At 47.1% G+C, this 13,832-nt stretch overlaps 1 protein-coding gene across 8 annotated transcripts in view; it reads left to right on the top strand.

Moving 5' to 3' along the window:
- Window positions 1-13,832, top strand: part of ptpn1 (protein tyrosine phosphatase non-receptor type 1) — a 49,304-nt gene that overhangs the window by 29,476 nt on the left and 5,996 nt on the right. For 3 of the 8 annotated variants that reach the window (XR_006032918.1, XR_006032917.1, XR_006032916.1), the window contains exons 5-9: window positions 1,407-1,544; window positions 2,526-2,735; window positions 5,013-5,174; window positions 5,307-5,420; window positions 5,989-8,388. Coding sequence is in view for 1 of the 8 variants with exons in the window: in XM_042098535.1 (XP_041954469.1) it covers window positions 1,407-1,544; window positions 2,526-2,735; window positions 5,013-5,174; window positions 5,307-5,384 (588 nt within the window). In the remaining 7 variants the exon portion in view is untranslated. Of the gene's footprint in view, window positions 1-1,406; window positions 1,545-2,525; window positions 2,736-5,012; window positions 5,175-5,306; window positions 5,421-5,988; window positions 9,535-13,832 lie in introns of those variants that run through there. The other 5 variants (XR_006032921.1, XR_006032922.1, XR_006032920.1 and 2 more) reach the window with 3 other exon arrangements.

Below are 13,832 nucleotides of genomic sequence, written 5' to 3'. Positions count from 1 at the left end.
GGCCATATCGCCATCTATGGTTACGGAGTTGGACATACCTCAGCCAGTAAATGGACTGCACGCATCTGTGCGATATGGCATTGGACGTTTTCCACTTAAAATTGCTTATTATGTTGGTTAGCCAACAGATCTGCTTCACATGATGCAAATGTTTTTTTTGGGGGGGCTTTTTATGGCTTTAATTCGATAGGACAGTGGTGAATGACAGGAAGCAAGTGGGAGATGGAGTCGGGGTGGGATCCGGAAAGGACCACGAGGCGGGAATCGAACCCGGGTCGCCGGCGTACGGTGCAGGTGCCCCAGCCAGTTGCGACTGGGGCCAAAAGTTTGTTTTTTGAGAATAAAATAACATTTAAAAATGGACTTACAACAGCCGCCTTCTTGTGTGCATGATTTGTTTATGCAGCCGTGACAAACGCATGTGCATTTCAGGCGCAAGACAGGCTAACAACTACAACGTAGCCCAAAATAGCCTATCGGGAGATTTTAAGAGCAAAGAAAACAAAGGGAAGTCTAGGCCTACTATGCGGAGGTATTTGCGTTGCATGCTGTGGTAAAGACATAGGCTATCGGTATAAGGCTGTCTCATTCTGTTGGAGGAGAGGATTGCCTTGAGTTGTCCCAATTAACATCAATGCTGCATAAGTATCTGTGACAGAAAGACTGCAGTTCAGTTCAACACTTACATTTTCAAGAAGTTTCGTCAATGGTAGGACTAGAATTCTATTTCAATAGGCTATGCTTGCTTGGGCCTCTTGTGTTAATGTGCGCTGTGTGTGACCTCCTGCGTGCATGCATGCTCATCTGATTCTGTGGACAACAAAGAATTCCATTTTGACAGTTGTTCAGTGGGCTAAAGACAGGCTATCCACAAACGTGAACATTTAATCACTAGCATGGGAATAACAGGCATCATCTGCGTCGGGCTCGGGTCGGGTTTGGACATAAAAATGAAAATGCCTGTCAGGTTCGGACGCAACTCTGATGGACGCGGGCCGGGTTCGGACAGAAATATGAGGCCCGAATCGCACTCTAGTGTGTGTGCCTGCAGGGACTGTGGGATACAGTCACCAGTCAGCAGCTGAGGGTCAGGAGATGCTCCTCCCTGTCTCCCCCTGTGGGCTCTATACTGCTACTGCAGGCTGAGCCGGCCTTCAGGGGGATGTGACCATGCACACAAGAGTCACTGGCCTTTAACGTGTGTGTGTGTACACACCAAGACACCTGACACTGACGTGTGTGTGGGGGTGGGTGGGATTGTATATTGTGTGTTATGTTTGTGTGCTTGTATGTATATGTGAGTGTGCTTGTACGTATGTACATGTATATTTGTGTGTATGTGTGTGTGCGCGTGCTTGTATGTACATGTATGTTGTGTGTTGACTGTGTGTATGTTTGTTGTGCAGATAAAGTGTGCGCAGTACTGGCCCGAGCGGGAGGAGAGGGAGGCTGTGTTTGAGGACACACACTTCAGGCTCACACTGGTCTCCGAAGACATCAAGTCTTATTACACTGTACGCCAGCTGGAGCTGGAGAACCTAGAGGTGAGACACACACACACACACACACACACACACACACACACACACACAAACGCGCGTGTGCACGCACACTAGGGATTAGTGAAGCAACCAGCACAAGAGATGTGGGCTTTTACTGAAAGGCGGCCAAAGTGCAAAGTCTGTCAACAGGCGAAGTGTCTGGTGCATGAAGCGTAGCTGTTGTGAGGCAGGAGTGAGCATGGAGCAGGAGCTGACTGATGAGCCGGTGGAGTGGTCTGCTTAAGGTCTTTTCCACAGGGTTAAATTAGCAAATAGCACATTTGTTTTTTAGTTTTTGTTTTCAAATGTCTTTCTATGCTGATTGCTGAGCTGTAATTCAAGACAAAATTCTGTGTAAACGGACATTAAAGTATTGTCTTATCTTTTCTTATCCTGTCAAAAGAATCTTGCTGTAGAAAATCTAAAGTGAAGTTGGCCCATATACAAGTGAGAGGTTGCAGGCTGCAGCTGAGTGCAAAGTCTACCTCTTCTAAAGTGACCGCACTCACAAAATAATTTCAGAATGTATCCAGTCGTAAAGAAGGTTTAGGATGCCCATCAGTCGTAAAGAAGGTTTAGGATGCCCATCAGTCGTACTACCAATCCAGCTACATAACTATTATTTATTAATAACTTCTGCACCAACTTGACTGGTTATGATGATGATGTTTTCAATTCATGTATAAACACCAACACTTAGATATACAGTCTTCCTTCCCACATGGAGAGCCACCGTGAGACTCTATAGAAGCATTCAGAGTTGATCACACTCAGGAAGTGATGTGTGCACTCAGGCCCATATGGAATATCATTTAAACCTTTACCTTAACATGTCCCTTAAAGTCCTTACATTAACACTGAGAATGCCCCCTCCTCTCTCACTCTCTCACTCTCTCTCTCTCATTCACTCACTCACTCACTCACTCTCACTCTTTCTCTCTCTCTCTCTCCCTCTCCCTCTCCCTCTCCCTCCCTCCCTCCCAGACTCAGGAAACTCGGGAGATTCTTCACTTCCACTACACCACCTGGCCGGACTTTGGGGTTCCCGAGTCTCCGGCCTCCTTCCTCAACTTCCTGTTTAAGGTGCGGGAGTCGGGCTGCCTTGGGCCAGACCAGGGGCCTGTGGTGGTCCACTGCAGCGCCGGCATCGGACGCTCCGGAACTTTCTGTCTCGTGGACACTTGCCTCTTACTGGTACGGCCTGCTCACCTGTCTGTCCTTCACGCACACACACACACACACACGTATTTACTCGCACTAGTGTTGCACTGTGTCCCACGATGCCCTCACGCAAAAAACAATATTATTTCTGACGTTTTTATAATTGATACATTATTTAAAAATTAGCGTTCTGTGTCTGTATGGACTGCTTCCACTCTCCATGCTCCTGTGCACGCACAGCTCTGAGTGAGTGAGTGCGCAGCAAACGTCAACACAAGTTCTTTGCCGACCGTCCTCGGCTTGTGGATAAAGCTAGCCTGGGTGCCATTCCGAACTTAGTCCCGCCCACAACTGAGGTCGGGAAGTTCGGTCTGGCATTGCTTCATTGTGGTGGAAGTATGCTCGCCCTATATCAGGCGGACCAATCAAATCAGGCTTTACGATGATAGACTAGGCACTGTTGCTCACCTGTCCATCACGTCATCTGAGCATGCTTAGATTAGGCTTATGTTTGAAACAAAAACGCTGTGGCTAGAAGGATACATGGCTTTTAAGACCCCATATTGAAAATTCATATTATTTAATGAGGTATCACTGAAAATGATTATTTCTGAAAACTTTGGCCAAAGTTGAGATGTGGGAAAACTCGTGGTTTCACTTTCATCAAGGGGAAACAGCGCTGTTGCATTGCAACATGTTCCCTCGTTCGTTTGAAATCTCTGATTGACCACCTGTTCAAGGGATTTGCGACAGCCTTTCCCAGCTGTTTAACATGTTTGTAGCATATCACTGTTCAACAGAATTATTTTTAAAAACGGAGGGGATATAGGAGAAGAAGGATGGTTCGTGTGTTTTCTTCCTACACCTCACGGTAAGCTATTTTGTTGCTCTGATTGGTTAGGTCTATCCAATTGAGTGCAGAGGCATTCCCCCCCTGTATCGCCCCATAATTATGTCCCAATGGAGCAGTATCAGACTCATATTCTGACTAGAATTGAGTATGACTACGTCAGGCTAGGATAAAGCAAAAGGTCAAAGTGAAATCTGGAACTATTTCGGATACATTGCAGATAGTGAAGGCAAGCCAACAGGTACGCTGAGGCTCGTCCTTTAAATGTTTCAGAGCCATTCAAAGGGAAGTAGGCTACACATAGAACTTGGCTAAGCAGCATCTCGCAGACATTTCACAGCATTTTTACAAAGTTCAAAGAACGACAGGTTTACGAATAGGCTATAGAAAACACCACTACATGATCAGTGCGAAGTGCTCGTGAAGTGAAAGCGAAGTGAAACGTGTGTGCTGTATTCTGGGATAAAGCGAACCTTCCTCCATCAGTGAATTTTGACGAGACATGCATAACAACTGTGATCGTAGTGTGCTTACGTGATGAAAGCACAATGTTCACGCTAGTATAATTTTACCATAACTTCCAAACGATCTATTTAATATTCGGACAGTACTGGTTATGTCGGTCATGTTATGTAGACTGCAATTTGTTCAATAATTATTTCCTAGATGTAGGATAGGCTGCCCGAAATGCACTCATTAAAGCCCATAGCATACCACAGCACAACACTGCGTGTTGAGTCCTAGTAATAACTCGACTTATATATGTGGTAGCAAATAATGTAAACTATCAAAGAAACAGACGTAATATAGGAATGCTCGCACAGCTATATTGCAACAGGTAATGGTGTATCTGATGAAGACCCTAGTGATTTGCATGCAGTAATTTGAACACTGACCTTGATTTAGCTTAATTTGGCTATTTAAAGGTAATTTATTGTCAAAACACAGCACACAAAGTAAATTAATTATATATAATATAAGGACTTAATCACACAAACTTCTATTTTACTGACTATAAAAATAACTCACCAGGTGGCATGGACGTACAGTATGCAGTGTGCACACATGCTGTAATCATGCTCACGCACACACACACACACACGGACAGATACACATAGAATGTGTGCCAACATGGATGCACACCCCCACACACACACACACACACACTTGTCCTTAATATCTTAGTATGCATACGTACAAATGCACACTGATAAAGGCTCAGGTGTTCAAACACTGCGTACAGTTACAGACCCAGGTGTGCATACAGAGGAGAAACAGCGCTGCAGGTATTTACTGTACACACACACACACTAAACTACGCAATATGCCTTTTCACTGATATTTATGCACCCATGTGCAAGCGCACACACACAGGCATGCAATTAGAGGTGACTGTGTGTGTGTGTGTGTGTGTGTGTCTGTGTCTGTGTCTATGTCTATGTCTATGTGTGCGCGTGCAGATGTCTTTCCGGAAGGAACCGTCGTCGGTGTGTATCCGGGATGTGCTGCTGGACATGCGTCGCTGCCGGATGGGGCTGATCCAGACCGCCGACCAGCTCCGCTTCTCATACCTCGCCGTCATCGAAGGTGCCAAGAGCATCATGGGAGACACCTCCATACAGGTGTGTGTGTGTGTGTGTGTCTGTCTCTCTGGCTGTGTCTGTGTGTTTCAAGTCAATGCGTTCATGAATTTTTAATTTCAGGTTCATATTCAGCTGAGCCGTGTGTGTGTGTCTGTGTGTGTCCGCCTGCAGGAGTCCTGGAAAGAACTGTCCAATGAGGAGGATGTGCCTCCTGAATTCATACCCCCCCTCTCCCCGCTCAAAGGATGACCAGAACGGCTCACCTGAACACATTCATACCAACAGGTATACCACACAACACACACACACCCGTACCTGAACACATTCATACCAACAGTTATACCACACAACACACACACACACACACACACACACCCCTACCTGAACACTTTCATTATGACCGCTCTGCTAGAGAAGCTATCATATAGGTTGAGTTTTTTTTTTCTTCCAGATTATTATTATTTTTTTCTTTCAGTACATTTGTGTCAATGATTCCCAGGACACTGAAAAACGGGGCTGCACGAAACTTGGTGGGCATGTAGCCCCACAAGAAAGAAACACACACGCAACCCCCCCCCCCCCCCCCCTCCACATATACACAAAAACAAACACACACTATGCACACACTGAATTACATTCACAAAAGTTGCAAGAGTAGGGGATTGAGTAGGAGATTGATGAGCGTGATTTATTTTTGCGGAGAGAATGTGCAGGACTGAGCGGCGGTCATATTTTGTACCGCTTTACGGTACATCTAGTTCAAACAGGTGTAAATACACATATGCACACACTCTGATCCTAACTCTTATCATTTGTTTCTCTCCTGTGTGTGTGTGTGTGTGTGTGTGTCTAGTGAAATGCGAATGCGGAGGAGAGTGGTAGGCGACGCGCCCCCTGCCCCCCCTCCTCGCCCCCCTCCCCCTCCACAGGACATTGTATCTGTGGCCCCCCCTAAGCCCCCCCGCACCCCGGAGCTGGAGCCGGAGCTGCCTCACACGCACGCACACACACAGACACACACACCGGCCCCCGGCCCCTCTGCCGCCTCCGCCTGGAGCCCCCTGGCCAACGTGTGTGTGTGCTCGGCGCTCGCCCTGGGAGTCTACGTGTGCTACCGCACCTGGTTCCACTGATCCTCTGCTTTCACGCTCTCGCTCTCTTTCCCTCTTTCTTTCTCTCTCTCTTTCTCTCTCTTTCTCTCGCGCTCTCTCTCTTTCTCTCTCTCTCTCTCTCTCTCTCTCTCTTTCTTTCTCTCTGATTGTCTGTTTATCTGGCTGTCTGTCCTCACTCTCTCTCTCTTTCTCTCTGACCACTGACAGGGACATGTTTTCTTTTCTTCTTTTTTTCCCTCTCTTATAAATTTGTTTTTGTTTTCTTCCTCCAATAATACAGTAGTGTGCCCCTTCATCACACACACACACACACACACACACACACACACACACACACACACACACACACACAGTCTGTTCAATTGCTCAGGGCCTTTTTGTTCAGGTGTCACTGTCAATACAACAACCAGAGCAGCGTAGCATCTGTTGCTCTTTTTAAAGTGCTGCATCAAGGGAAGTTTGTGTGTGTGTGTGTGAGAGAGAGATACACAGGGTGAGACACAGATATACAGAAAAATGTGTGTGTGGGTGTGTTTATTGTTACGGCTGATTTTTTTTTTTTCTTGATGAGTTGGATGGCGTAGCGAAGTGTGTTGCGCTCCCCCTCTGGGGAGATTTTGCTCTGTTCGTCAGACCACTGACCACAACCGCCCCCTTTTTTACACACACACACACACACACACACACAGCTCCCACCCCCCATGTTAAATTTCCTCCAGAGGGGAGCACTGACTGACCCGTAGGCTGAATGTAGACTAGCAAGACAGAGATGTGTGTGTGAGTGTGCGCATGCACGCGTACCTTCTGTTAATAGGGGGGACATGCTCTTTTCGTTTCAGCCATGTGTAAGTCTACGAACCTACACACCTGTGTGTGTGTGTGTTATATACCTCTGTGTGTGTGTCGGGGGGGGGGGGGGACATATGTATGTAATAGTGATTTGTTGTAGTTCTCTGCCAACCCAGGAGAGACATGGGGACATTTGGTGGTCGCAGGAGTGTCTACGCATACGTTCCTTACAGCGGAATTCTATATGTGTGTGTGTGTGTGTGTGTGTGTATAGATACCTTATATTTCCCATCCTTAACTAGTGGGGTATGTCCTGAGGACATCTGTTGGGAAACTTAACGTGTGTGAGCGAGAAGCAGGGATGTGTGAGGTGTGCGACTCCCACACACTGCAGGTGTTTAATTTGCACTTGATCATGTTTTAATGAAAGAGAGAGACATGGAGAGAGAGGGGGAGATGGAGGGGAAGAGAGAGAGAGAGAGATAGAATTACGGGGGATAGAGAAAGAGAAAATCGAGTAAATGGAGTAATCTACTGTGTGTGTGAGAGAGAGTGAGTGACCTGCAGGCAGGTTGTCCTGTCCAACCAGGGATTACCCCTGTTGAGTCTACACACACACACACACACACACTCATAGAAACATAGGGGCGGGGGGGTACATTATACAGACATTTCTTAATTTAGTCTTTGTGTTCAGTAAAATGTGTGTGTGAGTGAGAGGGATGTAGATTGGGGTGCGTGAGTTTGTGTGAGTGAGGGAGATATAGATTTGTGTGTGTGTGTGTGTGTGTGTGTGATGTAGATTGGTGTGTGTGTGTATGGGGGGGTTGATGTTTGAGTGCCAGGTGCTCATGTGCATGGGAGGCCTCATTAACGCACAAATGTACCAGCTCAGCCAATGAGGATGCAGCAAGCCTGCCCCCCCCCCCCCCCCCCTCCTGGTTCAGCCAATGAGGATGCAGTGACCCTGGCCCCTCCCACTTCCTCTCCCGTCTGCTAGCAATACAAATGCATTTTCTGGCGAGAGGAGAAAGCAACCCGTACGGCAGGCACACAGGGTCAAACCAACCAAAAAGCAAGACTCCAGCGTAGGGATCCAAAAGCCCAGAGGTGCTGGTTGTGATGCAGGGGGGTTCTGTAGAGCAGCTGCTCTAGGCTGGTTCTGCTCTGGCACGGGTCTGGTCCAGGTCTGGTGCGGTGGTGGTCTGATCATGAGGTTGGTTATAATGTTCTGATCATGGTGCTGGTCATTACTGTGATCTTGTCTGCTGAGCTGTTTACTCCGCTCCCCGTTCACAGCAGAGTGGGCCACAGTCAGCCGTGTGTGTGTGTGTGTGTGTGTGTGTGTGTGTGTGGGCGGGCTGAGCTGCAGCACTATCTACTCACCCTTTACAAGCCAGTCGCTGCTCCCTGTTCACGGCAGGGTGGTCTACGGTTGGCCATGTACGTCTGTGTGTGTACACGTGTGTTTGTGTGTGTGTGTACACGTGTGTTTGTGTGTGTACACACGTGTGTGTGTGTGTGTACACAGGCACATGAGTTAGCCAGTGTCCTAATGCCTCTGCCCTGTCGGTCGGTGCTCTATTTGAATGTCAAAGCTGCCAACGTACTTGGGCCCCGAGTTTGAGGTTATACACAGCAGAGGCACAGATTAGCTGCCAGCTTGGCAACTGACCAGCCGCCTCACCCAACATGGCCGCCAGCTTGGCCACTGACCAGCCGCCTCACCCAACATAGCCGCCAGCTTGGCCACTGACCAGCCGCCTCACCCAACATGGCCGCCAGCTTGGCCACTTACCAGCCGCCTCACCCAATCTGGCCGCCAGCGTGGCCACTGACAAGCGGCCTCACCCAATCTGGCCGCCAGCTTGGCCACTGACAAGCCGCCTCACCCAACATGGCCGCCAGCTTGACCGCTGACAAGCCGCCTCACCCAACATGGCGGCTGATCCACAGCTCTGACAGGGCTGTCTGTATGTGTGGGCGGCAGTTTGTGCTCGTCCGGTGCTACGAGTGAGTCTGGCTTGGTAGCGGTGCGAGTAGACTTGCTATTGGCCTGGGTCTGCTCCGAGAGCGACGAGCCCCTTCCTGTGTCCACATAGCTGGACCTGTCTAGAATGTATTAGGCTCCTCCCACTGACCCCTGTACTCACTCTATTCCAGTCAGGTTTCTGTGTTCCGGGTCACGAATGTTTTTCGCTGTTGTTGTTTTTTAAGACTGGCGCTTGTGGGGACGGTCCCGAAGTTGGGGTCTTCCCATTAGCGGCCCAGGGCCCAGGGATTCCTGTTTCTGTCTGTCTGTTTCTTTAGATGTGCTCACCAACCATTTGTATCATTTTATTTTTTTATTCATTATTATCCATCGTCATATTCCTTTCTTTTGTAAAAAAAAAAAAAAAGCTACTGCTTTGTTCTAGTTGGATCTGACTAATGTGCGTTGGAGATTTTTATTTTCAGATAGAACAAGGGCCAGGGGAATAAAGACAAATGTCTCTGAAGCTGCTTGGCTCTGTGTGTTCTCTTCCTCTCCATTAATCTCTCTCTCTCTCTCTGTCTCTCACTCACTCACTCACTCACTCACTCACTCAGTTACTGACACGCATACACACACACACTCATAGAACACTCATGCATAAACAGTATATATTGCTTTAAAGAAACAATGTAACAATTTGCTACTTTTTGTGGTATGCCTTTATTAGGAAACTGATTATGCTATCATCTTCAAATCCATTTCGATAGTAAATGGTCATGTGATGGACAGATAAGAATGCACTTTATTCCCACCAGCCGTCCAGCAGTGTTTCCCGAAAGCATAGTTGCTAACTGATGCGTCTTCCGTGGTAGCGTCACTGGCAAATCTGAGTTGACAATATTTGAATCACAAGTTACAGACACGTTAATGATACAGAAATACGGTGTTGATTCGGTCGTATTTTGTTCCCATTTTAGTAAGAGCTAACAAATATGCTCTTGTTTTTTAATTTTCCAAAATGAAAAATGTTATGTGACCATATGAAGCTTAAGTGTTTGTGCATGCACAACTCAAATCTACGGACTCACATTTGGCAGTGACACTATCAAGGTAGTTGCTGTCATAGTTAGCAACTATGCTTTTGGGAGATGGACCCCAGGGCAATATGGGAATGGGAGACTGACCCCAGGGCATTATGGGAGTGGTAAACGGACCCCAGGGCATTTTGCAGCTCTGTGTTCCGGGTAGAAGCACACAACAAAAACCTTTAACAATACCACACTGCTAATTATGTTAGCAAAAATCACCAGTTGACAAGATTTTAGCAGTTGTCAATGGTGTTAGCAAGGTTTAAATGCCTTTTATATAGCTACATTGTTACCATTAACACACAGTCTTGCTTTAAAGACGCTGTCCTGTTGAAGTTATGGTGAAGTTTGTGTTGTTAGTGACAAATTGAAAAGTCCATTTTAGTTACTAACAACACAAACTTCACCATAACATCTCTGGTATGATTGGTATGCATGGCTTCATCTGCAGCCATTAAATCGGCAAACCCCCTGCCACACCTAGATCCAGCTCTGCTGCTCAGAATTTCCTCTGGTACTTATAAAACCAGTAGCCGTCACTGGTATGCCACCTCCACACTCCCACAGATCGGTTCGGCTCCGAGAACACATGTCAGGTGAGTCACATACATCGTGGCTGGTTCTCTGGAAGGCTGCTGACGACTGGAGGAGAGGCCCTTACTGGAAACCCCATCACTAACCCGTCCGCCGCCACCTCAGGGCCTCATTGTGGGATTGTTCTTATGGGTGCACAGCTTAACAGATGAGTCATGCGGCTCAAAGGCTGCACATTCTCTGGCCCGGTACTGGCCTGAGTGTGGGCCGGATCTGGAGTGAGTGTTGGCCGGATCTGGAGTGAGTGTTGGCTGGGACAGAGTTCAGTATGAGGGCATCTTCTCTTCAGCTGTAGCCTGTCAGAATGACCAGCGCAGTAACAGCTGCAGAAGATTTGTGCAGGCCAGACCAACTCTGACAGCTAGATGCATTTCCAGATGTGAACACAAGAGGGAGCACTAGTGATGTCCAGCCTACTCAGCTAGGGTGTACGGGTCAGCTCACATCGACAGGCCTGAACTACAGGACAGTCCGGCCTTGCACCTCAAAAGTTTATAAATGTGATAAACATTTAGGTCTCCATCTGATTTGGGCTTATTATCCCCGATGGCTTAATACTGTGCGCAGTGCTCAACTTCACCACTAGGTGTCTTGCTGGTCTCTTTGAAAGGGAATCTGGAAGCGCTCTCTCTCGCTCTGGAAGTCTCTCGTTCTCTCTCTCCCTCTCTATCTGTTTCTCTGTCTGTTGTCTGTCCTCTCTATCTCTCTCTCTCCCTCCACAGCACAGATAGACCAACGTCTCAGCGCTCTACTGACCTCTGTTATAAAAACATGACCCATATTTACAGCAGATGTTGAAGGATAAGCATCAGTCCCTCAGTCTCGTTTCCCACTCCAGCTTTAGTCTCCTACTACTGTATGTGTGGTGTCTTCAAACATGCTCATCAGTCATATCTGAACACTTTTCTCTGTACACACACATAATATGTGTTTAAGATGGGTTTAAACCTCATGAGAAAGGTCTAAACCACATTCACACAGGTTTAAATCACACTGAGATTGGTTTACGTCACATGTGGAGGGTCTAAACCACAGCGAGATGGGTTTAATGCCGTGTCCCAGTTGTCTTGTAAAACGACTAGTGATTCAGAATGCTGTCACACCTGTATAAAATCTTGAGCTGGTTACTTTTCAGTTGTCAACAAGTCTTCCGTTTGTTAGGAATTGTCTGTTAGCAATTGTTACCAGATATAGCAAACCCAGAATTTTACACAAACAGCTTGGACACTATTGTTTCTACGAATTATTTAATGCGACACAAGTTGGACAAAACTACTAATAAACAGAGCATAGTTAAGGCTCGCATTTACTGTTAATGGGCACAGCCATCTTGGAAATTCAAACTCTGGGTACTCTGGGTTCGAACAAGCTGACGAGTTGGAATAGAACTTCAGAGTCTATTTTGCAACTTCCTGTTAGTAGCTCAGGTGACCGACTCGGGCAGACAAATGGAACGCAGCATAAATTACATCTGGGGGGTTTAAACCACACTGAGACAGGTTTAAACCACGTGTTGAGGGTCTTGACCCGTGCTGGCCCAACTGTCATCCAGCCCACAGGCCTCTGTTAGGTCTTTTCCACCGACAGGAAACCGGCTCCGTTCGCGAACCAACATTTGAACCGGTCGGAGCATTTCGACCAAACAAAACACGGTTTGGAACGTGGCACTGTTCGGAGCTTGAACCAGAAAACAGTTGTTTTTTCCTGCGAACCGGAGTGGACGTGTGACTTTACCATTCAGAGGGGAGAAGGCTAAAAGCATGAGTTTTCCGTCCATATCAGCTGTTGCCATGAGTAAACAAAACTAGCCAACTAGCACTACACTGCAGACGTTGACTAGCATTTCAAACAGCTAATTTCTGCTGTTTTCATAAAACTTAATATCCTTCTCCTGTTTATGCATCTCATTAACTTTGTTTTTGCATGCAACACCCATTGTTGATGACGCATCCATGGCTGGTTCACTAGATAGCACCAAGGTTCAAAGAATTCTGAATGGAACCATGGAATGGAATGAGTTCTCTGTCGGTCGAAAAACGGCTACAGTGGCCTGAGCTTCGGAGTAAGTCCTGGTTTGATTGGCTGAGAGGTGCTAGTGTGTCAACCCACAAATCACAGAGTGTGTGAATGTGTCTGAACTTCGGCCTTCGGTATAGCGACACCCAGATTTCAGAGGAACACTTCTGCACTGGTTTAGCAGCACGACACCAGTCTAATGCACAACCATTGCCTATCAATACAACATAGCCTATCAATACAACATAGCCTATCAATACAACATAGACTGTCAATACAACATAGCCTATCAATACAACATATTAATACAACATAGTCTATCAATACAACATAGACTATCAATACAACATTGCCTAATGTACAGCTGTAGCATATCAAAACAATATAGCCTAATTTATAACCACAGCCTATCAATACAACATATTCAAGATATCAATACAAAATCGCTTAATCGTTTACTCTATAAGATATACATAACATATCCTAGTGTACAAGTTATCATACTCTACACGTAAGTCTGCTGTACATCAAATGCCATGACACAGAAGATACAGGGCACACTGACAGAAAGAGTGTTTTTCCATGAGTGTGTGTGTGTGTGTGTGTGTATGTGTGTGTGTGTGTTGGGATGGATGTGTGAGACAGCAGCTCCCCATCAGCTGGCTAAGCTGACACACACCATGGAATTTCCTCTTGCTCATTCCTACCTGTTCTGCAGAAAGGCTAGATGAGATGTGAGCAGATGCAGACCAGGACACACACACGACCGGGCCAGATCACACACACACACACACACACACACACACACACACACACAGACCTACCAGGAGGCACACATGACCGTGCCAGATGGGTGCCCACAGACACACACACACACACACACACACACACGTCAGAGCCAGATCTACTGGGTGCCCACAGGACACACAAACACACACACACACACACAAGTCAGATGCAGACCAGGACGCACACACGACCGGCTGGGCCAGATCTACTGCCCACAGGCCTTCAGCTGAGCATTCAGTAACTGGGATGGATGGGCTTGTGTGTGTGTGTGTGGTGTTTGCGTGTACGTGTGTGGTGTGCGTGTGTGAGGGCATGGGTGCGTGTGTGTGTGGTG

This window comes from Alosa sapidissima, chromosome 7, assembly GCF_018492685.1.
Source record: "Alosa sapidissima isolate fAloSap1 chromosome 7, fAloSap1.pri, whole genome shotgun sequence".
Classification (NCBI taxonomy): Eukaryota; Metazoa; Chordata; class Actinopteri; order Clupeiformes; family Clupeidae; genus Alosa; species Alosa sapidissima.
This window is presented reverse-complemented; position numbering and strand designations above follow the sequence as displayed.